Here is a 24240-nt window from a genome sequence, read left to right as displayed (position 1 = left end):
TCATTCACTTTCTGCAGTACAGCACCATCAACATAGTACACAGCTTTATATTTCTGCACTCTAAAATTCAACACCTTGCACTTATTAATATTAAAACTACAACCACACTCCTTTAACCAAGTCAAAAGTCTATTTATATCTTCCTTTGCATCATCAGCAAACCACTGAAGATCTCCAGTCAGTCTTCATGATATATCATTTACAAACAAGTTAAACAGCAAGGGTTGTTTAACTTGTTTGTTGGAAAAGAAACTTGGATACTGCTCCATCATACATAACTTGCTTGTATCATCTGTATCATTCAGAGAGCTAAACACCAATTCATCTAACCAATATACTATCTATTCCCATCCTTGCAGTTTGTACACCAATTTATCAGGTGGTAATCTATCAAACACATTTTCAAAGTCCAAGAATATCATTGTATATCATGTTTCTCAAATTTTTCCTACAATGGAATACTTCGCAAATCCTGAAATTTTAAAGGAACACCTTGGTTAGAGTCATATCTTTGGTCTCGTATTCAGTGTAAAGTTGAGTGCACACTATTGCAGTAGCAGGCTGTATCGCATCACAATAATGCGACAGCACACACTGCAGGTGTGCCGGGCCACATCGCATTGCATTGACCTTGCTTGTGACTGCACGTTTCCTAGAATAGATACCTCCATACTTCACTCGAGCTCGGAGGTGTCGACAACCGTGGGCGGCAGAGTCAAGGTCAGTGCACACTTGCCTTAATAGCATAATCCACATGCAAAGTGAGGAGCGCCTGATTTTCAAACATATTTGAACTTGTTGCAGCATTTAAAACCATTCCAGGCTCATATTAACTTTGATAATTTTTCACAGAACACTTATTCCCTTTCTGCGGAAGACTGTTGTTCCTCAGAACATAGTTTGGGAAACACTGCTGTATATGATTCTCCCATATCTAGTGCATTCATTACCTTATCATAAAATGCAAGTAAATTGCTAAAACAAGTCCTCCCTTTTACAAATCCATGCTGACCATCATAAAGAATACTATGTTCATCAATCCAATCTCGTATTCTATTCCTAGCTAATCTCTCCAACACCTTGACTACAACTGCAGTTATACAGACTGGTCTATATTTTTAAACTTTTGCTGTAGAACTTGCTTGTGGAGTGGTACTGTTTTACCTCCTTTCCACTACTTAGAAACCTTACCCACTGCAAGATTCTCATTAAATAACCAGGTCAAGGGCATACCTAAATGTTGTGCACATTCCTTAAGAATACATAGTGATATGCCATCCATTTCCATTGCCTTATTACCCAGTCAATGCCTTCACTTCCGATTCTTTCACTTCCAGTTCTTCTAATACCTGTCTTTCTTCTACATGTTGCATGGCATCATTTACACCAGTATGATACACTCTACTAAAGTGGTCATTCAATAATTCCACTATATATCCTTTGCAATGGTCACTCTGCTGCTATGACTATCCATCATTATCAACCTGCCATAATTGTTTTTTTCTCTTGCTTGCCATATGGTAGAATAATTCCCTTGAATTGTCCTTGGCCTGACCAGAAAATAAAAGTTTATTATTCTCCTCTCATACTGCACCTTTTCTCTTTACCATGCTTGTCTCCTTCCTAGTCTTTACTTTATACTCTTCTTGAATCTGATCGCTGCCCACTGTCTTGTCCCTCCTCCATAGCATTTTCTTTTCCAACACAGCTTGCTTGATTTCACTATTCATCTATTTCACTCCTACTCTATTTACTCGCTTAACTCTTGGTATGCAGTTATACATTGCTTGTGTCAGATGTTGCCTTATGAATTTCTATGCACTGTCAACATTTTTTCTGCACAGCTCACCTACCCAGGTATTGACTAGTTGAATACAGAGCTTCCTATAATCACCCACCTTATATTCCACATATATTATTATTATTACATGACACCTTCAGGGAGTCCAGTGACTCATTGAGGGAGGGCACTTACACTGCAACTCTCCACCACTCAATTCAGCAACCAACTACAATGAACCACAACTACAATCATCATCCACACCAACGCCGTCTACTGCCTGCCATCATCACTAGTATTTTCACAGACAATCACAAACATCCATGCCCATGGTGGGATTTGAACCTGCAGCCTTTTGACTGGAAAGTGGATATGCTAACTTGGCCAACCAGGCCGGCATATATAAGTGATAAAAAATAAAATAAAATAAAAAGAAATTCCTTCATATAACAGTATTTAATAGTCTTCATTTCATAAATATTAAGCTTCTGTGGTGGGTATTGTGCATAGCATTACTTAGTATGATATATTACTCCTAATATTAAAAACTCTTTAATTTTTCCTATGCTCTATGGTATTTTTCCTCAAGAATAAAATATTTTCATTTGAAAAATTTATATTAACAGATTAATTCCTAAAAAGATGAACATGGTATTCACTTTTCACATTGCTGCCAGCAATGTAAAACATTGAATATCATAAATGCTCTATAAGTAATTAATTGCTAAAGTAACTCAAATATAATGATAATGTATACATAATAAGAAATAAATATTACTTAAACTTTTTGTAGTCCCAAAGGCCACTTGACAGTACTATATACACCATATGTTGATCATGTTACAGGAGAACGATATGGTAAGTTAAATTTCTTTTGTTAGTCGCTTTCATTTCTTTTGGTTTATATTCCTGCTTCCTCAAATATTTATATTAACAGAAAATCTTTGTTGATCTTATATCCAGGCTGAACATGGAAAGAAAAAAGACTGAGAAAAATAGTGTATTCAAAACAGTTTCCTACACTTCATTGCATACACCATCAGGAACAAAATGTACATTTGAAAAGATCTTATGTAGTTGAACATCATGGTGAGATATCAGACACATAGCTGGTTATTTAACTGTGCAATGGCTATCATAATTGAGTTTACAGCTTTTTAAGTCTTCAATGTATGCTGACCAAAGTTGAGGTAAAAGGAGACCTTAATTTATTGCAGTGTGTTGAACAACATATTTCAGAAGATTCTTTGAATTTACTCGCATATCTCTTGAATTCAGTATATGGCATTCTTGTGAGTTGTCAAAATAGCAGTTGTTTTTCATTGGTGGGATGACATGCTAGACCAGATTGTGTCTGTGTGTGCTTACCATTTTTCCCACATCTTTAATATGTGCTTTTATGCATCTCTCTCCTTAATGGGACAATAAGGAGAGATATGCTTTCATCCATATCTCTCCTTATTGTCCTATTTGTCCAGTATAACTAATACCACACATGCAGAAAATTTTATATACACCTAATGTAATTAATGCGGCTGTTTTAGTGACCTCAACATTGCTGAGACTTTTGTCAGTGATGTGAAGGCAATTTAGCACCTCTGTAATATTTTTGGGGATAGTGTTTATGTAAAGAAATGAGTATTAACTGAGGTTACACAAAGTCCAATGAAGATGGAGAACTTGTTGAAAAATGGGTGAAAACTTTTCTCTAAACCTGATACATAATCCAAATCTCCCTGCATCTTTCAACAGTGGCAGATGGAAGCAGGGATATAACCTCGACCTCATATTTGTTAGCTCAAAAATATTCAACACTTGTGTTAAAAAGGTCTCAAATTCATTCCACATACTCAACATAGACCTATACTGCTTCAATTCAACCCAGCCATTATGCCTAACACAGTCCCTTAGAGACAACGATTTAATTTCAAAAAAGCTAATTGGAAGTGTTTCTTGGAAGATCTTGACTACTCCATAGGGTCAGTCCCTCCAAACTCTCAAAATTATTCCAATTCATAAAAATACTGAGAAAAATCTCCATCAAACACATCCCCCGAGGATGCCACACAATTTTATGCTTTTCCAGTGATTATACAAGCCCAGTATGCTAACTATTTACTACTTTACAGCGCCAATCCCTTCTCAGAGGAGACTATCCATGCAGGAGAAAAATTATGCTCCAAGATGGCAGAGGAAAGGCGTTCCTCATGAAAAAAAGTAATAGAAGCCCTTGATATGACTCATAGTAGCAGAAAGGCATGGAACTTTATCAACAGAATTAGGAAGGATTTCACTAAGCCATATGAGTATCAACAGGTAAAGCTAATCAAATTGCTCACCAGCTGCTGCTGAATGGAAAATTCCCTAAAAAGCACCCAAAAAATAAGATAATTAGAACTCCAAGTGAGGAACAAAATATGATTAACTCAGATTTCACGATCACTGAACTCAGCGCTGCCATAAACCTATTAAAACATAGAAAATAAGTAGGCCTTGATGATATCTGTAATGAACAAATTAAACATTTTACACCCAGGACTAAAGAATGGTTATTAAAAATATACAACACTTGCATCAGAACTCTAAGGATACCAACTATCTGGAGGCATGCTAAAGTGGCGGCCTTTCTGAAAACAGGGAAAACTCCAACCAAAGCAAAAAAATTACAGACCTATATCACTACTCATCAACCTCTTTAAACTCTACAAACGATTAATTTTGAATAGGCTACAACACTAATCAGACCCCATCTTATTGCTGAGCAGGCTGGTTTTACACCAGGTAAATCCTGTACATCATAAATTCTCAACCTTACTCAATATATAGAAAAAATATAGAAAATGGTTATGAGACAAAAACTAGCCATAGGAGCAGTCTTTGTAGATCAAACTGCAGCATATGATACTATAAACCATCTCACACTCAGAAATAAAATACATGGAATAACTAGAGACTATTACCTTGTCCTCCTGATTCAAATCCAATCACTCTTGGAAAACAAGCTTTTTTGTGGACCTGAGGGGAGGGGGTAGGAAGAACTGCTGGCATCCCCAAATAAACGGCCTTCCCCCCCAGGGAAGTGTGTTATCACCATTACTTTTCATCATCTATGTCAATGATCTTTCCAGGAACTAGAAATTTTATTTTATCTATGATAATGACCTTGCCATTACTGCTCAATCAAAAAATTTCAAGTCCATTGAAACTACTCTATCACTTGTCTTAAATAGTCTTATCACATATTATAGCAGTAATCAATTAAAACCAAACCCCTTGAAAACCCAGACTGGCCTTTTCCACCTTAACAATAAGGAAGGCAACAGGAAGCTACAGATTTCTTGGGAAGGCTCTAATATAGAACATTCCTAGAACCAGTCTACCTCGGTGTGGCTCTTGATCGCACTCTTTCATAAAACACACATAGAAAAAACAAAGGCAAAAGTTAATGCAACAAACAACATGCTAAGAAAGCTTACTTCCTCCAAATGGAGTGCAGATCCTAGCACACTGAGATCTTCTGCCTTGGCCCTTTGCTAATGCTGAATATGCCTGCCCTATATGGTCCAGATTCTGCCATGCTGAAAAACTTGACCCAGCATTGAATGAAAGCTGCTGCTTAATTACAGGATGCCTGAAAAACCAACACCACTAAGAGACCTGTATTCTTTGGCTGGTATTGCACCTCCCTTCAGTTCGAAGATCTGCATTCTCAGCTGACGAAAGAAGCAGACAAATGAATGATGAATGCCACCCACTGTTTCGCCAGAGTCTTCTTCTCCCATAGTCCGAAATGAACCACTGGGTCATTCATGGCTGGTAGGTGATACTCTTTGCTAGCCTCCTCCAGTCGTCTCGGTCTCTTGTTCTTGATGTCAGTTGAGAAAGGGAGGAATTTGTCAATTTTTTGATGTTATCAGTCCATTTTAATCGAGGTCGGCCCCCCTCACCCTAGATCCTGGAATGATTCCTTCTAGTGCTTGCTTTGGAATGCCATTAGCCCTCTCCACATGTCTGAACCATTTCATCTGTCTTCTTCTGATGACTGTCAGAATATTTTCCCTTTTTCTTCCATCTATTGAATCAATCAGTTTTCGGACATTTTCATTGGTTTTGTGAGCGGTATAGGGAATTCTCAAAAGCCTTCTGTAAGTTTTCATTTCGAAAGACAGGAGTCTCCTCTCATCTTCTTTCAATAAAGTCCAGGCCACACAACCATACAAGAGGATAGAATTCACCAAGGTGTCAATTAGTTCTTAGTCTGGTTGTGATTGATATTCTGTTATCTCCCCACAATGGTTTTTAACTTCTGCAGGGTCACGGTTGCCTTAGCAATTCGGTATTTAATGTTGGTTTTTGAACGACCATCTTGACTCAACCTGCTTCCTAGATACGTGAACTTCTTTGCATTCTCAATTTGCTTATTGCCAATTTGTATCTTCAAGAATTCAATGTCTGATTTTGAGGTTATAATTGTTTCGCCAGAGTACAGTGTCCCAAAGACTGAGATCCCGACTTAGGTTCCTAGCAACTGTTGAACCACCTAAAAACCCTCCAGAGACAAGACTTCAGCAGTGGCTTGCACTATACCCTGAGAATAATACTGGTATTCCAACAGCCGAACATCCTCCACCTGGTGCTCACTTGGATTGGAATACTTGGAAAAGCCTCAACAGACTTCGAACATAAGATGCTGCAAACGAAACCTCATAAAATGGGGCTACCTCACTGGACCAGATAATTCTGAGTGTGGGACAACTCAGTCCATGGAACACCTTCTTTCTTGCGACCTTCTTCAATCACCTTGCACAGAAAGAGTAGTTGATTGTGCAAGATTCTGGAAGAAAATCTGACCATATTTATTGTATATAACTTATGTATAGTTTCTTTTTCCCTCATATTTTACTTATTATTCCCTGTATAATTTACCTACTAAATTTAAGCCGTTCTATTTGCAGTGTATCTTAATTTGTTGTAAATAATGTTGTACCAATTACTTACTACTCTTCTACTTGTGTTTGTATAGGAAATAAGTTAAAATTTTGTACACAGAGTATAACAGCTGTCAAAAGAAAGGATCCATCCTTTTAATATAATTCAAAGGTTGTTTTCAAAAAGCACGTTAAAGCACAGTAACGTTTCAGTATTTTATTACAATCCCTTCCTCCATCCAATTGCTTATAAATTTGTTTATTTTACTTATATGCCTCTGCTAGGCTTTGTTATGTGAGTGAGCATTACTTTTGTTGAAATAATGGTTATCTCTTTAATTTGTAGTCTTCAAAAAGACCTTATAAGTTTATGCTACAATGCATAAGTATTCTTTTTTTTTTCTCATTTAGTTTATGATGTTTGGTAGATTTCATTTATTTATATTTATATGAAGAATCTTTCCCCAAGCTCTCTTTATATAGTTTGAGAGTACTCATTGTATCTGTGTATAATCTGCATTCAGATTATACACAGATACAATGTGTATTTGGAACATTCAGATTCACATATAGAATCAGTTTTTTTTAGTATATTTTTCTTTAAGATTGTCAGCCCCCCCCCCCATATACATGCACAGTGAGAGACAACGGTGAAATCCATTCCTTAAAATTTCCTGGGAATTCTCCCACCTGTTCACATCCTGTTTATTCATATGACAGGCAAATATTGCTACAGAGGATGAATAAAGAATCTGGCAGAATCATTGTTTTACTCTAATTTTTTGACGTTATAGAGTATGTAACAGTATACCACTAATAGTTTTGTGGGGAAATAAAAATTGAAGCAGTAAATAGTGAATAACCTTACAAAATAACATCATCATCATCAAATTCCTGCCATGTACCCTCAAGGGGTGTACAAGATATGATAGTACTACATGAAAAAAAATTACATCATTATTAATTTCCTATCTACAATTTTCCTCCAAATCAGTCTGTTACTTGTCAAGACTCCAACATTATCAGATCTTATATTTCTATCGTCTAAGGCACTTTGTACCTTATCAATCCACCTATATCTTGGTCTTCCTCTGGGTCGTTTTCCTGCCAACCTGGCAGAGAACACTTGTTTTGCTAATCTTTCTTCGCCCATTCTGTTTAAGTGACCATACCACCTGAGTTTAGCTCTGCTAACGCATTCCTGGATGCTGACAATGTCAAGTTCTTTCCTAATATCCTCGTTTTTAATATGATATTGCCATTGATGCCATCTGTTCACGCCTATAATCTTTCTCAGGACTCTCATATCTGCGGTCTCTAGTCTTTGGTCAAGTGTTTTTACTTCTTACCCAGCTCTCAGATCCATAAGTTAAAACTGGTTTGAACACTGTCTTGTATACAGCTAATTTAGTGTTCCGACTAATTTCTCTCTTATTCCATATGAATTTATTCAATTGACTTCCTACCATACCAGCTTTGATGATTCTGTTGTCAATTTCCATATTTAATTTACCATCTTCACTAAAAATCGTGCCTAAGTAGCTGAAATGTTTTACTTGTTCCACAGATTCTCCATTTACAACACAGTTGACATTTTCAATGATTCTGCCTATTTTCATTGTCTTTGTTTTTTAATTGCTGACCTTCATACCATATCTATTACAACAGCTATTCAATTTAGTCAGAGAATCTTGCAGACTTGTATCAGATTTATTTAGAAGTATAACATCATCCGCATAAAGCAAAGAGCTAACATTAACATCTCCAATTTTGATATCATGTTTAATACCACTTTCCTTCATAATGTGATCCATATAGATAATGAATAACAGAGGGGATAATGTACATCCTTGTCTCATACCAGATTTAACATTAAACCATCTTCCTGTACTTCCTTCAATTCTAACTGCTGACTTACAACTCAAATAAAGACTAAGTATTGCTTGATATACCCCATTGGCACCTTGTCATATGCCTTTTCCAAATCGACAAAACTTAAATACAGATCTTTGTTATATTCCCATGCTTTCTCGACTATTTGTCGTAAAGTGAAGATCTGATCCTGACAGCCTCTATTTGGCCTGAATCCAGCTTGTTCTTCACCAAGTTTTTCTTCCACAATTCTTCTCAACGATTTCTCAAGTATACTTGCATAGATCTTGCCAGGAACACTCAGTAGGGAAATACCTCGGTAATTCTCACATGCAGTTTTATTTCCCTTTTTATATATGGGTACTATGAGAGCTCTACTCCAATCATCAGGAATTCGTCCCTCTGTCCAGGCTTTCTGAACTATGCAGTGCAGCCACTGTAAGACTCTTATACCACCATACTTCAGCATTTCTGGTCGAATATCATCTACTCCTGCTGCCTTTCCACATTTCAAGCCTTTGATGGCTTTTTCTACTTCAAGTACGGATATGTATTCCTGACTGTATGCCTGGTCAGTGTTTTTTAACACTGTGCTGTCATCACTGCTTGTTTCATTTAGCAATTTTTCCAAGTAATTACTCCATACTTCAAGGATATCTTTTTCTCCCGTTTTCATGTCACCTTTATCATCTCTAACTCTTTTTACAGCACTCTTTTCTCCATTCCTAAGCTTCTTCAACAACCTCCAGAATATTTTGCCACCTTCTTGATATTTATTTTCTATATTCTTGCCAAAGTTCTCCCATGATGTTTGTTTAGCTAGTTTTACACAGTGTTTTGCATTCTTGCATTTGTCTCTATCTTCTCTAAGAGCACAAGCTGACTTATTTGCCAGGAACTTTTGATATGCTTTCTTCTTTTCCTTCACTGCCTCTTTAACTTCCTGTGTCCACCAGGGAGTTCTGATTTTTTTATCCTTACAGACAACCTCACCACATGCCTCTCTGGCAGAATCAATCAATGTTTTCTTCAGAGTTTGCCACTGAATCTCCAAGGTTTGATTCCTGTTCTCAAACTCTTTCATTTTTTCTTCAATAATCTTTGTGTATTTTAGTCTACAGTTCATATCTGAGAGCTGCTCAACTTTTATTCACTTTAAAACTTTCTTACATGTTATTCTTTTCAATATGAAATTCAATTTTATTCTGCTCAAGACTAAATAGTGATCACTTCCAATTTCAAATCCTCTGTACACTCTGGTGTCCTGCACCAGGGAGAAAATATCACCATCAACAATAACATAGTCAATGAGACTTTTCTTTTTCCTAGCCTCTTCTCTCCATGTGAATTTGTGCACATTTTTATGTTGGAACATGGTGTTAGTAATAACCAGTCCATGTCCTGAGCAGAAATCCAACAGATATTTGCCATTATTATTAGCTTTGCTCTTTTCTCAAAATTTTCCCAAAATATTTTTGTATGTCTCACAATCATTTCCTACGCTGCTATTTAGATCCCCAACAAGGACCAACTTTTCATTTTTCATTTTTCAATTCATTTCAATTGATTGTCATTGCCTGAATATAACATTTTGTATTTATTGCTCAGAAAGATCTCACCAGTTTGGTCGTTTTTGTTTCAGTCACCCCTATTACGTCGATCTGGTACTTATCTAATTCCTCAGATAGCTCCATTTCTTTGCCATTCAGGCTTCTTACGTTGATAGTACTGATCTTTAACTCTGGTGATGTTGAGTTGGGGTTTGTTTTCAGATTTGTTCCAGTAGTTCACTTTTCGCTGTTCGTCCTGGTTCCCTGGCGAAAACAACGGGGGCCTTGTTTAACCGGGCGACGCCACAGTCGACATGAAATTTTGTCATGTTGTACCATCATTTTTTATTATGGTTTAACCAATAAGAATACAATTTGGTCGGCTAAATCCCAAATTGCCAGCCCATCCTCATTCGTTCAGTATCAAAGTAGATACCCAACAGGGTGCACCACGAGAAGGTGAGGATTGAACATTAGGTCAGAAGCCCTGGTCGGTTCTCTGCATTCCTTTAAAGGCTTTGTGGAGGTCTCCTCTCAGTTATACAGCTTCGACCCTTAAGCACAATAACATTAAAACACTTATCCTATAGGTCAGTTTATTATTGCTTTGGCCAGGTTTTCTCTGAGATGATAAAACAATTTTTTTAGCAACAGCATGACAATTACTTACTATAGCAAATCAGTTATGTGCTGTTGATAATTTTAATCATCAGTTATTATTGTTATTTATAATATTGTGAGCAACGTTCTTCCACTGATCACAAAGCCTGATGTGACAATGGATAGTTTCTCTGCTCTCTACCACCAAAAGGCTGTGGGTTTCAATGCCACTGTTCATGAATGTTTGTGAATGATTTTAGACAACACTTTGTAGGTGACAAATAACAAATGTTCTGCTTATCATGGTCTTAAAATTGTTTGAAAATGTTCTTTTCTTTGGTAGTGTGAGATTTTCTAATTAATTAACCTTTAGCCTTAACCACGTTACCGGCCATGTGGATCAAATACACATCGTATCTATCATTTATTTCAATGTAATATCAATGGTATTACAATTTTAATATGCACTTCGCATCCATGATAACCTTGATGTCTATAGACATCTTGGCCGGTAGCTTGGTTAAATGTATTATATGTTATCAATCTTTCATGGATAAATCTTTCAGATTTATTGGGGATGAGGACATGGTGGAGAGGATTCAGTGGTAAATGATCAAGATTATGGGAATGCTCTATACGATGATAGATTAAGGATTTATGGGTTGCAAAAGTTAGTTGATAGGCAGGAAAGAAGGGATACGATAGAAACAATTAAGTCACTAAAAGAATTTTATAGAATTGATGCAGAGGAAATATTTCAGCACCTGACCAGAGAGGCAAAACAAGAGAATAATCCTGGAAAGTGAATAAGAGTGTGGTTAGCAAGGGTGTGAGGACTAGATTTTTTTCTTGGAGAGTGTAACAGGTTGTCAGAGTCGGTGCTTTGTCAGTCCGTGAGTTTGAGGAGAGATATGATAGTTATTCTGTGGATAGTTTGAATCTCCTGCAATTAGTCTTTGGATTCCATGATATCTATTATGTAATAATAATAATAAATTAACATGTCTCTTTTAGGAAAACGTGAGAAAATTAACTAAGAATATGAAGTTTTTATTTAACAGAAATGGTTTACAACTAAAAAAACAAGCAATAATATCAAGAAAATTGAATCAGTTTAATTTGAAATTTAAACCTAGTTTTGCACACCTAAAAAAAAACGGTGGCTTCCTCGGGACTTAATAAACATCCAGGTATATAAGTAATAAATAGCCAAGTTGTCTAAAACACTGAAAAATGCTCTACAACAAAAAAGAAATAAATTCCTGCTGTTAAATACATTCAAAAATGCTTGGCATTCATTAGCTGTATGCAGTTAATGACTGAAGGTGATTATTCTCAAAATTAGTGTCTATGATGTCAAAAGATTTAATGAGTGACTTCCATATGTCATTTACTATGATTCCTCTTTTTTTTTTTTTTTTTTTTTTTTTTTTTTTCTGTGATCCATGTGAATGGCTGAATATAACTGAGTCCTTTAGAAGTCTGGACTAGAAATTTTCTTCTTAAAAAAAAGCATGCTTGAAATGTTCCTATCTGCACATGGTCAGTATTGGAAATATGGTCAGCAAGATCAGATCTTTCTTTAATGCTTGACATCTGCAACATGCTCCTTCTGCCTCACCTTCAAATCCATGAGGATTTGTCTGTCTCCTATGTAGGCTAAACCACATGAGCATTGAATTCTGTATGCCCCCAGCCTATTTATAGAAGGATGTGCTGTTCTTAAGTGGCTAAGGAGGCTGTAAACAGTTTGAAAGCCATAGCAGGAATTTATTGCTTTTTCTCTTTTACTGGTTTTCAGTGTTTCGGACAACTTTGTAATCTGTTTATATGCTTAGATGTTTATTAAGCCCTGATGAAGCTATCAATTTTTTGTTGGTGTAAATTTGAAAATTAACAACTAATTAAATTATCTTGATATTATTGCAATGTGAAGTGTTGTTTCATTAAATTCAAACTGTAGTTCTTTCTTTAGATTGGAATTGCAATTTAGGATTTTCCCTCCATTTTACACTAATTTCATGTCTTGAATAATCATAACACTGCTAATTGGCTGAGTGGTTAGTGTATCCGCTCTCCAGCCAAAAGGCTGTGGGTTCGATTCCCACCAATGGTATGGATGTTTGTGATTGTCTGTGAAAATACTAGCGGTGGTGGTTGGCAGTAGATGGCATTGGTGTAGATGATGAAGGTAGTTGCGTTTGGTGGAGACTGAGAGTTGTAGAGTAGGTGCCCTCCTTTGATGAGTCTTTGGACTCCCTGGAGGTGTTACATAATAATAATAATAATAATAATAATAATAATAATTGCCATACTTATTAAAATACAGAGTTATTATCCATCCCCCTTTCACTGGTATCAAAAAAACAAAACAAAACAGACTACTTCTTAACATCATACGTGACAAGATTTCATTTCCATCTAAAATGTAGTTATTCTTTATTTTAAAAAAAAATCTTTTACAAAAATGCAATTTCTTAAAAAATGCTTTTCTAACTTGCTTGGACTGCAGACTTTCCAAGAGACTCATAGTTTTCACTTGATGATTCACTCTGCCCATTGCTTTCCATTCAAACAACAAAAGCCACTCAAAACCACCCTGTGGTTTGTCTTTATATGAATGTGTAGAAATCAGTTAAATTACTAAATTCAGTTGTCATTTGGATTGTGAAATTAACAAATGATCTGCTCCAATAACCAAATATCAAGTTTCTGATATTTGCTTCTATATTTTTGATAAGAGCAATCATTGTTATGATTTTTACTGTAATGATACTTTAAATTAAAAGAGTACCAAAATCAAACAAATATCAAATTTATAATGAAAATTTTTGTAGGTACAAACATTGTGGCTCATGAAGCTGGTTTCGATGCATTTGCTGCTGGGTTTGGTAAGTAAAATTTTTTAAAAAAAACTATGAGATTAGTTCTTGTATTATATAAGCAGCCAATAGAAATCTTGTATGGATGCTTAGATGCTGATAATCACTCATGCTGAAATTTAGAGGAGAAAACTCATTCTTAGGATTACTAATTGATTAACTTAGTTTATTTAACTATTAAATTATTAGGCCAGTATTTTGCCTTGAACATTGAGGTGTCTTCATGGGCACAAAAAATACACTAAAATTGTGCCTACAGCCACACAAGCACCCCATCCAATCACATCACCATCTCACAACAGTATGGTGTTATTAAAACCTTAATAAATAAAGCTCAATTCATCTGCTCAGGCATAATAATAGTTTAGCCTCTCTGCTGAAATCAGTTAAGCAAAGTGGTGTTTTCCCATCACAAAATCAACAGAAGAACTCTGCCCATCTATCAAAACAACCCCCTCTCCAAAAAAGAAGAAGAAAAAAATCCATTGCCATCCTACATCTAGGATGCTTCAGTAAAAAATCTCATGTTCTAAAGAAGCATAACATGCAGGCTTTCATACAAAAAAAATTGCTACTCTAATCTGCTCACCAAAAGATTCTCTCCATCATCCTGGTGTGTCCTGTGCTCCTTAAACTCACATACTTTGGACAAACTGTAAGAACAGTTAATATCCATCTTGAAAAATGCAAAAACTGTATCCCTTATCTGTAATAAACCATTCCATTGTAACAGACTATGACATGAATATAGATCATTGGATCCAACAGAGGAAAGCTTCCCTTTTATACAGAAGCAGATTTCTGTAATCTGCCTGCAATTCAACTTTTTCAAAATCTAAACAAATTTGGCTGCCTCACATTACCAGAAATCTGGAAGACCCTCACATGAGTCCTTCAGCAAGATTCCATCATTGCACCCATAGATAGTACCAATTTGGACTTCAGAATCCTGCTTTTTACATTCAGTCTGTTTTCCTTCCTGCTTGTGTGCATTTGTTTAATATTCAAGTATATTTTGTGTCCAGGAAGATGCTTTGGTGACTAAGGAGAAATATTGGCCTAATTTGAATAGCTAAATAAATTTAGTTAATCTAACAGATAAGCTTAGGCGTTGATGGTTATTCATGACTTATTTTTCACGGTATTAACAACACCACAAACACTTTTATCAACAAAGATGTTTTATTAACGCTAATATTTCGCTGATTTTCAACTCAGCATCATCAGAGCACAACACACATGTAAACACGACAGTGAGTGAGTGAAACAATATAATTGCAAAAGATAGGATTTTAGATCTTTTGTCTTTTGCAATTATATTGTTTCACTCACTCACTGTCGCGTATACATGTGTGTTGTGCTCTGATGATGCTGAGTTGAAAATCAGCGAAATATTAGCGTTAATAAAACATCTTTGTTGATAAAAGTGTTTGTGGTGTTGTTAATACCGTGAAAAAAAAGTCATGAAATTTAGTTAATTATTATTATTATTATTATACGGCACCTCCATGGAGTCCAAATAAGATCATCATCATCATCAACAAAAGCCATTACATTTTAGAAGGACAGAAATTAGTTTCTGTCCTTCTAAAATCTTTTTCTGTGCTGTGTGTGCATGGTTCAGCCTTCCATCTTCCTTAATTAGCATGTATATCATTACATCTACTGATCTAAAAGCCACAATTTTATGACTGAACACCATATTTTATTTTATTATTGTCATACACAGTGACACCAGTAACCAACTTCTTTTCCATGCAGTTAAAGTCTTGTCTGAAACAGTTTCTCTGTATCTTCCCAAGCTTAATAATGAATGATATATTATTACTGAAGTTTTTTTCAATAAATAAATTAAAGATGCCAAGAAATTATATTCTTGATTTCATCCTTTATCCAAGTGTAAGCAAAGTTTGCACATGAAGTGACTTCACAACTGAGCTATGTGTATATAGTGGCTAATGACTTCAAATCAATTGCCCTACTATTCCATAATGCAATACACATATCCTTATGGCCACTATCCAAACTGGTTTTGACTTTATTAAGGTCTCATCAGTGGAAGCCAGATCCAGAGGTGAAACCAAGGTTGAAGTAATGCAGAAGTCATATTTTTAAGGAAGCTTCTCTGTTTACTGATAAATACAAAACATCAAGCTTATTATGTTTAGGATTACTGGCTAAATTCACTGGCTAGAATTCTGATTTAGTGATTAAAAGTGTTATGAAAATTTCATTCTTCTTCTTCTTTCTTCTTTTCAGCCATTTTCTGTCCACTGCTGGATGAAGGCCTCCTCCAGTTCTTTCCACCTTTCTCTGTTCTTGGCAATGGTTGACCAATTTTCCCCAACAAAATTTGACAATTCATCACTCCACCTTCTTTTAGGATGTCCTCAGCCTTGTTTCCCTTTTTTTGGAATCCAGTTCGTTAGTATGATGGTCCATCGCTCATCTTCTCTTCTGGATGGATAGATGTCTGGCCCATTTCCATTTTAGTTGTTTATGGTGAAGAATGATGTCAGTGATGTGTCTGGCTTCTTATCCAGGTGTTTCGCTTCTTATCTTTCAATGTGATGTATAGCATTAACCTCTCCATTTTTCTTTGAGTTGTTAGTCTATTTGCCTGTGCTTTTGTTAGTGACCAAGTTTTACAACCATATGAGATGACTGGAAGTATACACTGGTTAAATGTCTTCCTTGTTAAACAGAGTGGAACATCATTGTTTTGAAAAATGCTTTTCAGTTTTCTGAATGCACTCCAGGCAAGTTGAAACTCTCCTATTTATTTCCTTTTGGAGTCCACAGCTTAGATCAATGCGATGGCCTAAGTATGTATATGAAGTGACTCTTTTCCAAGAAATTGTTTTCTATTATTATGTTTTTTGGTTTATAATACTTTGTAGTTTATAATAACCTAAAAATAATGAATTCCTTCTATAAACATAAAGACATACATAAATATACTTGGGCAGCAAGAGGATGGAAATCAATATTAGATTACTTTATATTAAATGAAAAGACATCAAAATTTTCACTAGATGTTAGAGTTCACAGAGGATATGTAATAAGCAGTGACTACTTCCTTGTTAAAATAAAATTAAGATTACCACCTAAATGGCTACAAGTAACAAGAACAGAAAGAAAAATTGAAACATTTGTTTATAAAACTAGACTATTGAATGGCACAATTGTACAATGGCTATATGAACAAATAATTAACCAATATCTAGATAAAATAAAATAAAATGAAGAAATAGAAATAGAATGGCTTAATATAAAAACGACACTAAATGCAGCAGCAAATGAAAGCTTAGGAAAGGCCAAAAAATTCAATAAAAGAAAAAACTGAAGATCTGGGATGATACAATCAAAGAAATAATCAAAAAGAAAAAAGAAGCCTATCACAAATGGTTAAGCAGTAAAAGATTAGAAGATGAAATAGAATATAAAAAAATAAGAGCCATAGCTAAAAGAGAAGTCAGAAAAAGACATAGAGAATCATGGAACAAATTAGTTTCTAATTTAGAACATGATTTATATAAAATAAGACCCAATGTATATAAGATTTTGAAACACTTAAATGCTGATACCAAAAAAAACATAAAATTAAACACTGAATTGAAATTAGAAGAATTTCTAAATTACTACACAGAACTGTGGACAGACAAATATTTTAAAAAAGACAATTGGCAAACAATTAATGAAAATGAAAAGGAAATAACTAAAGAAGAATCAGAAATCAGCCTGAAAGAAACAAGAAACGGAAAATCACCTGGAGAAGATAAGCTAGGTTCAAAACTGTATAAATACGCAGGAACTAGATTCAAAGAAAGACTCTTATTATTTTTAAATAAAATTTACTCAACTGGTATCCCCCCAATAGAATGGAAAAAAGCAATTGTGATTCCTATCTTTAAAAAAAGTAATAGAAATGACCCTAAAAACTATAGAGGTATCAGTATACTAAATTCCTGTTACAAAATATATAGCAGAATCTTAAATAGCAAACTAATGAAATATTCTGAAAACATTATTTAAATTAAGGGGATATTAAATCCCACATTGTTTTAAAAACGAATAAGAAACTCAAAGATTGGAATCAAAGAGTTTCATGCCGAATATAGTAACTATAAACGTATCGGCAACTACTAGCGTAAGCTAAAGTATGTAGTTCAAGTACGTAGTACAAACTAGGGCAACTCGTTGCAAAGGTGGAGAAAGTTCTGATTGCTTATTCTTAGTATTTTCCATAATGTAAAACCCATCTCCTAGGAGATGTATGATGTTATACATTATGGTGGGAGGTCACTACCCAGACTGGTTTCGATCTTTATTGAGATCTCATCAGTGAGTAGCTAGACTAAAGTATAATACTAAGGGTATAGCGAAAAGAACTTATATACTCTGCTATACAAGTTGTCAAAAAGGTGCACCCATAAATTATTTAAAGTAAAGAGCCAATAGGCTTCATTTCAGGAGAGTATATAAGTTCTTTTTGCTATACCCTTAGTATTATACTGTGGTCTAGCTACTCACTGATGAGATCTCAATAAAGATCGAAACCGGTCTGGGTAGTGACCTCCCACCATAATGTATAACATCATACATCTCCTAGGAGATGGGTTTTACATTATGGAAAATACTAAGAATAAGCAATCAGAACTTTCTCCACCTTTGCAACGAGTTGCCCTAGTTTGTACTACGTACTTGAACTACATACTTTAGCTTACGCTAGTAGTTGCCGATACGTTTATAGTTACTATATTCGGCATGAAACTCTTTGATTCCAATCTTTGAGTTTCTTATTCGGTTTTAAAACAATGTGGGATTTAATATTCCCTTAATTTAAATAGTTTTACATCGCCGAAATGAAGCCTGTTGGCTCTTTACTTTAAATAAATATTCCGAAAACTTTATTTTAGAAGTACAGAATGGATTTAGAAAAGGATGATCATGTATAGACCCAGCCTTTTGCCTAAAATTATTAATAGAGAAAAGAAGAGAATACAATTTAGAAACACATATTACATTTATTGACTTTGAAAAAGCATTTGACAAAGTTATAAGAAACATATTATTTAACATATTAAAAGAAAAACAAATACCAAATAATATCCTAAAAGCTATCACAAGTATATATGAAAATAATCAAATACAAATAAGATTAAATCATGCACTATCATATACGAGAGAGATAAACCAAGGGGTCCGACAGGGATGTCCCCTCTCAGCAACTCTTTTTAATATCTACTTAAATGAAATAATAATAAAATGTAATAAAAATTTACATCAAGGAATCAAACTTTCTCCTACATTAAACTTAAACACTCTCCTCTTTGCCGATGACCAAATAATAATTACAAATTCTGAAGATTGAAGATGAACTTACAGGAAGCTATTTTAGATCTAAAAGAGATATCCAAAGATTATGGTATGATAATATCAACAGAAAAATCAAAAACTATGGCCTTTAAAGGACAAGATCCAGCAAGAACTAAAATAGTAATAGATAAAAAGATCTTAGAACAGGTGAATTCATTTAACTACCTAGGATGTATGATCACATATGAAAATGAAAACGATATAAACGTAAAAATTGCAAAATATTTAAAAATAACAGGTGTAATTAACTCTATATTTAAACCAAACCTAGTTCAAAAACAAACCAGACTAAAAGTATACAATACATTATCCCTACCAGTCTTAATGTATGGAAGCGAAATCTGGATATGGCCAATAAAACAAAAAGAGAAACAAAGATTAACAACAGCAGAAATGAAGTTTATGAGAAAAACTGCAAAGTATACCCTATTTGATCACAAAAGAAACGAAGAAATTATGAAAGAATTAAACCAAGAACCAGTAATAGAAAAAATTTAAAAATATAAACATAAATGGATAGAACATGTTCAAAGAATGAAAACAGAAAGATTACTAAAACAAGCCTTATACAAGCCATTAGGAAAAAGAAAACTAAGACGTCCTCTGAAACAATTCAGCAATGACTTCTAAGGCTGGAACAGGCCATGCTAGGCCTAAATCCTTGATATGCATGATGAGGATGTTTTTTGGTGTTACAAAATGATTAAACACGATTTTTGTTTTTTCTCTGTTTATTTTTAGGCCAACTTTTCTGCTTTCATGATATAGGTCTTCTATCATTTATATTAAAGTCTTCTGGAGTGTTTGCAAAAATTGTGATATCATCTGCATATCTTAGGTGTGTTAAGTTTCTGTTATTAATTTTTATACCAAGGTTTGTCCAGTTTATATTATTAAATATTTCTTGAAGGACTGCTGTAAAGATTTTGGGTGATAGAGAGTCTCCTTGTCAGACACCTTTTTTTCAGTTGATATTTTATTGTTACTTGTGTGAAGTTGGATTGTTGCTGTTGCAGTGTGGTATATTGCCTGGAGGAGATCCATATATTTTCCAGGAACTCCCTGATTCTGAAGTGCTTTGATTATTGCATTGGTTTTGATGGAATTTTTTACTAATTGATTATGAAATGCTTTTTCATAATCAATGAAGGCTAAACAGAGAGGCAATTGGTTTTCTTCTGCTTTTTCTATTATTTGTTTTTCTGCATGGCCTACTCCTTATAAAGGAATAAAAGTCTTTAGTGGATTTTTTTTTACCTCATAATTATGGTATGTTAAGCTGTTTCAGTATTAGTGTAGAAGACAGTATTCAAACCAGTTTTAAGTTAATTCTCGTAGACAGGCTTATACGTTGGTTATGCATTATTAAAACACTTAAGGAATAGAACAACATAGTTAAGGATATAAATTAAATTAAACTTTAATAAATATTTTCCAATATTTCGGCAACGTCACGTTGCCATTTTCTAAAGGAACTTACAAAAAAGTTACGTGCATGTAGGCACTACAACACAGAAACTGGGAATGAAGAGATGAAGCTATTGTTCTCCTAACAGTCCTGATGGTGCCCTCTAGCGGGCAGGACAGCAAATATCAGAATTTCGGAACACAAGGACTACATCCGTTTTCACAAATACAGTCATTCTGGGCTTGCGGACCATGCTCTGGATACATGCCACAGAATACGGTGGAAGAAATACAAATACAAATTTGAAAGACTCTTTATGGAATCAGCCTCAGCCCTAAGAAATTCTCCAAACCTCAACAAATTTGGTTGTATGCGACTGCCCCAAATTTGGGAGGCCTACATCTGCAGACCTGCAGTTTTAAGTTAATGATCTGATAGCTTTAGAAATAGAACTCTTGATCAAAGACTGACCACAGATATGAGAGTTCTGAGAAACTTTAGAGGCCGCAACAATGGCAGTATCTTATTAGATATGAAGGTATTAGAAAGAAACTTGACATTATTAGCATTCAAGCATGTGTGCTAATCTGAGGTGGAGTGGCCACTTAAACAGAATGGGAGAGGAAAGGGTCTTTCTCACGAAAGAGACCAAGATATAGTTGGATTGATTCGATCAGAAGTGCCTTAGCATCTTCAAAATTATGAAGAGCACTTTCCTGAGGGAATGAAATGAGAGATGAGAGCACCCTTTGTTGTTCTCTTTTTTTGTGTTTTCCTGTGATTGTAACAATGGCTGTGAAACTTAGCTGAAAATTTTACAAATAAAGACATTTAAATTAAAGTAAGCGATTCCGGTAATAATATTTTATGATGAATTCTTCCTCTTACGTCTCGATTTTTAAAAGAATATATAGATATCAATCTCTAAACAAGTAGAAAAGGGTTAAAAGTTTTTTCACTTGGTTAGACTATAATAAATTTAGTTTAATCCTTTATCCAAGTGTAAGCAAATAAAGTTTGCACCTGAAGTCTCTTCAGGATTACCACAAGGCAACTTGTGGTAAAGGTGGACTAAGCTCTCATCACTTGTCTTAGTATATTCCATAATGCAAAGCACATCTCCTTGTGGACATGTATAATTATATGCATTAAGGGAAGGGCCACTACTCAGACTGGGTAGTGGCCCTTCTATAGTAATGGCACTACCATCCCATACATTCAGGGCACATTCAAAAAGAATCTAGAATGCTTAATAAATTTCAGCTCTGCACCACATTTAAACCATATATCAACTGTATGACATCCAGGTCACAGGTACCCCGTACTTGTAACCTGGCTAATAAAAAATTCGATAGATTTTAAGAATAAAATTTCAGGATTATCCTTATAACCCACAGATCTTCCAATAAGTTTTGATGTAGTGTCACTCTTTACAAATATCCCTCTGACAGATATGATTGAATTATGTTGAATTTCATAATGATTTTCCTCCTGATATTGTAAAATTATTTGGCTTTGTCATTAATTCAGGATACTTTAGCTGCCAGAGCAAACTCTACAAACAAATAGAGGGAACAGCTATGAGGTTTCCCTTTTCTCCAACTCTTGCCAATTACTTTATAGAACATTTCAAACAACATATTCTGGACATGTTTTTTCACCTAAACTATCAGTTTGGTACAAATATGTAGATGATGTGTTTGCTGTATGGAAATCCTCCTCCTTGTCTGATCTTCATGAATTTCTTGAAAAAAAATTAATTCAATAAACCCAAGAATCAAATTTACCCTGGAAGTAGAAGATAACAATTGTCTTCCTTTTCTGGATGTTCTAATTTTTTGTCAGTCAACTTGATCAAGTATCAAGTAGTCTACAGTTCTTAGTATATAGGAAACCAACTCATACTGGTAAATACATTGATTCTAACTCATCATCACCCTTGTCAAAAATATGGTTTCATCAAATCTTTAGTCGACAGAACTCATAAAATATGTTCTACAGATTCTCTTCTAAACAATGAATTGCTTAAAAGAGACAGTCATAATTATCGATTCTTTTTTTGATAGTTTTTGCATTATAACCTATCAAAACAATAATCAATAATTATGGCTGCCATCCTAACCCACTTCAAGAAGAAATTACCAGAATTTGTATTCCATATGTTTAAGGACTTTCAGAAAACAGCAAGGCTACTTCAACAGATTAACTTACAGGTCTCTTTCTGTCCATTTCTCAAACTTAATACCTTTCTTATCTCATCTAAACACAAATATCCTTGTCTTTCTTATCCTGGAGTTTACAGAATCCCTTGCTCTTGCGGCTTATGCTATTATGGACAAACTGATCATCTGCAAAATTTCGTCTTGAAGATCATCAGGACATTTCACTTAAAGAACCCATCAAATTTGGTTTATCAAGCCACATATTATCTACATATTTGATTCAATGGAACAAAACCATAGTTATTACACAAAAGTTATTTTCTTCTGGAAAGCTGTAAAGCATACATTCACAACCCAAACTCCAAAAAATGATTGCCTAAAACTTTCTTAATTTTACGAAGTTATACTAATACTCACCATTCATGTGTTCCTTAATTTGTAATTACTTTTTTTGTTTATATTTAAAAATAATTTGTTAACTAAATTATTTTGTTGAGAGGTAGTTACAGATTTGACACTGGGGAGTTCTTTTGCTTGGTGAAACAGTGGGAAGGAGCAATGACAAGGGACGATCCCTGGAAGTTACGAAAGGGCAAATTAGATGAAGAGTGTTTTCTTTGCATGGAGGGTGGTTGAACCATTGAATGCATTGCGTGATGGAGTGGTGAGAGCAAGAACGGTCAATGAGTTCAAGGAGTGGTATGATAGACTTTGTGTTTCCTAGGAAGGACCTTCCACAATTAGTCTTTTGACTCCATGGAGGCCTGAATAATAATAATAATAAATTATTTTATTGTAATTTATTTTGAATATGTCAATGCAGATGGAGCTATTCTCCTGAGGCTGATAGTGCACATAAGATTGCATGCTTTCAGTTGAATTATTGTTCTCTTTTTTTGTGTTTTCCTATAATTATATTGACAATGGCTATGAAACTTAGCCAAAAATTTTACAAATAAAGACATTTAAATTAAATTTAAGTGATTGTGGTAATAATTTTATGATGATATCTATATATGTTTAAAAAAAGGAAAAGTGTTTTACATTAAATTGTATTTACCAGAGAACTGATATCTGTAAGTTCTCAGTGGCCATTATTTAGTTCACATAATTTGGTAACTGTGTATTAATATCAGCTGTTTGTTGTAAAAGACATGTTCTCATTTTGCTAACAGTAACAGCAACCATTATTGACTTCAGGATTAGTTGAACAGTTCCACATAAACAGCTAGACTGAAAGATCATCAGTATCCATGTAACAGACAGACAAGGAAGAAAATAATGACAGGGATTAATTATTTGTTTTGGATGGTCTTATAAGACTTACAGGAATACAGAGAAATTCTCAGAAATGAATATTTTAAAGTGAAAGTGAATCCTTTGACTTGCAAACAATAGTATAATATTAAATGGACAGGACAAGAGAGGAGACACTAAGTGGACACTCTTTTTTTTTTTTAGCATGTAGAAGCTCTTCGCTTAAAGCAAATGATGTTGCACTCCTAAACAAATCCAGTGCAAATGTCCAGGATTCTTTAACTTAATTAAACAACAGCAAATAAATTTGGTGTTGAAAACATCAATAAAAAGACCAAAATTATGAAAATAGGCATGAACACAGAAACTTTCAGTTGCATTCTCAGAGAACCTATAGAACAAGTATATGGCTGTTTAGTTTT

General features: G+C 34.6%; 1 protein-coding gene across 1 annotated transcript in view; it reads left to right on the top strand.

Annotated features, from left to right (window-relative positions):
• The window catches only part of LOC150108861 (pre-piRNA 3'-exonuclease trimmer-like), a 509147-nt gene that overhangs the window by 303323 nt on the left and 181584 nt on the right, over positions 1-24240 (top strand). The window contains exons 16-17 of the mRNA XM_090403827.1: positions 2574-2638; positions 13568-13621. Of these exons, the coding sequence (XP_090259953.1) occupies positions 2574-2638; positions 13568-13621 (119 nt within the window). The remainder of the gene's footprint in view (positions 1-2573; positions 2639-13567; positions 13622-24240) is intronic.

The sequence above is a fragment of the Typopeltis vanoorti genome, chromosome 2, assembly GCF_054136105.1.
Source record: "Typopeltis vanoorti isolate ZY-2024b chromosome 2, IOZ_Tvanoo_1.0, whole genome shotgun sequence".
Classification (NCBI taxonomy): domain Eukaryota; kingdom Metazoa; phylum Arthropoda; class Arachnida; order Uropygi; family Thelyphonidae; genus Typopeltis; species Typopeltis vanoorti.
The sequence above is the reverse complement of the archived record's forward strand: the minus strand, read 5'-3'. Positions and strand labels throughout refer to the sequence as shown.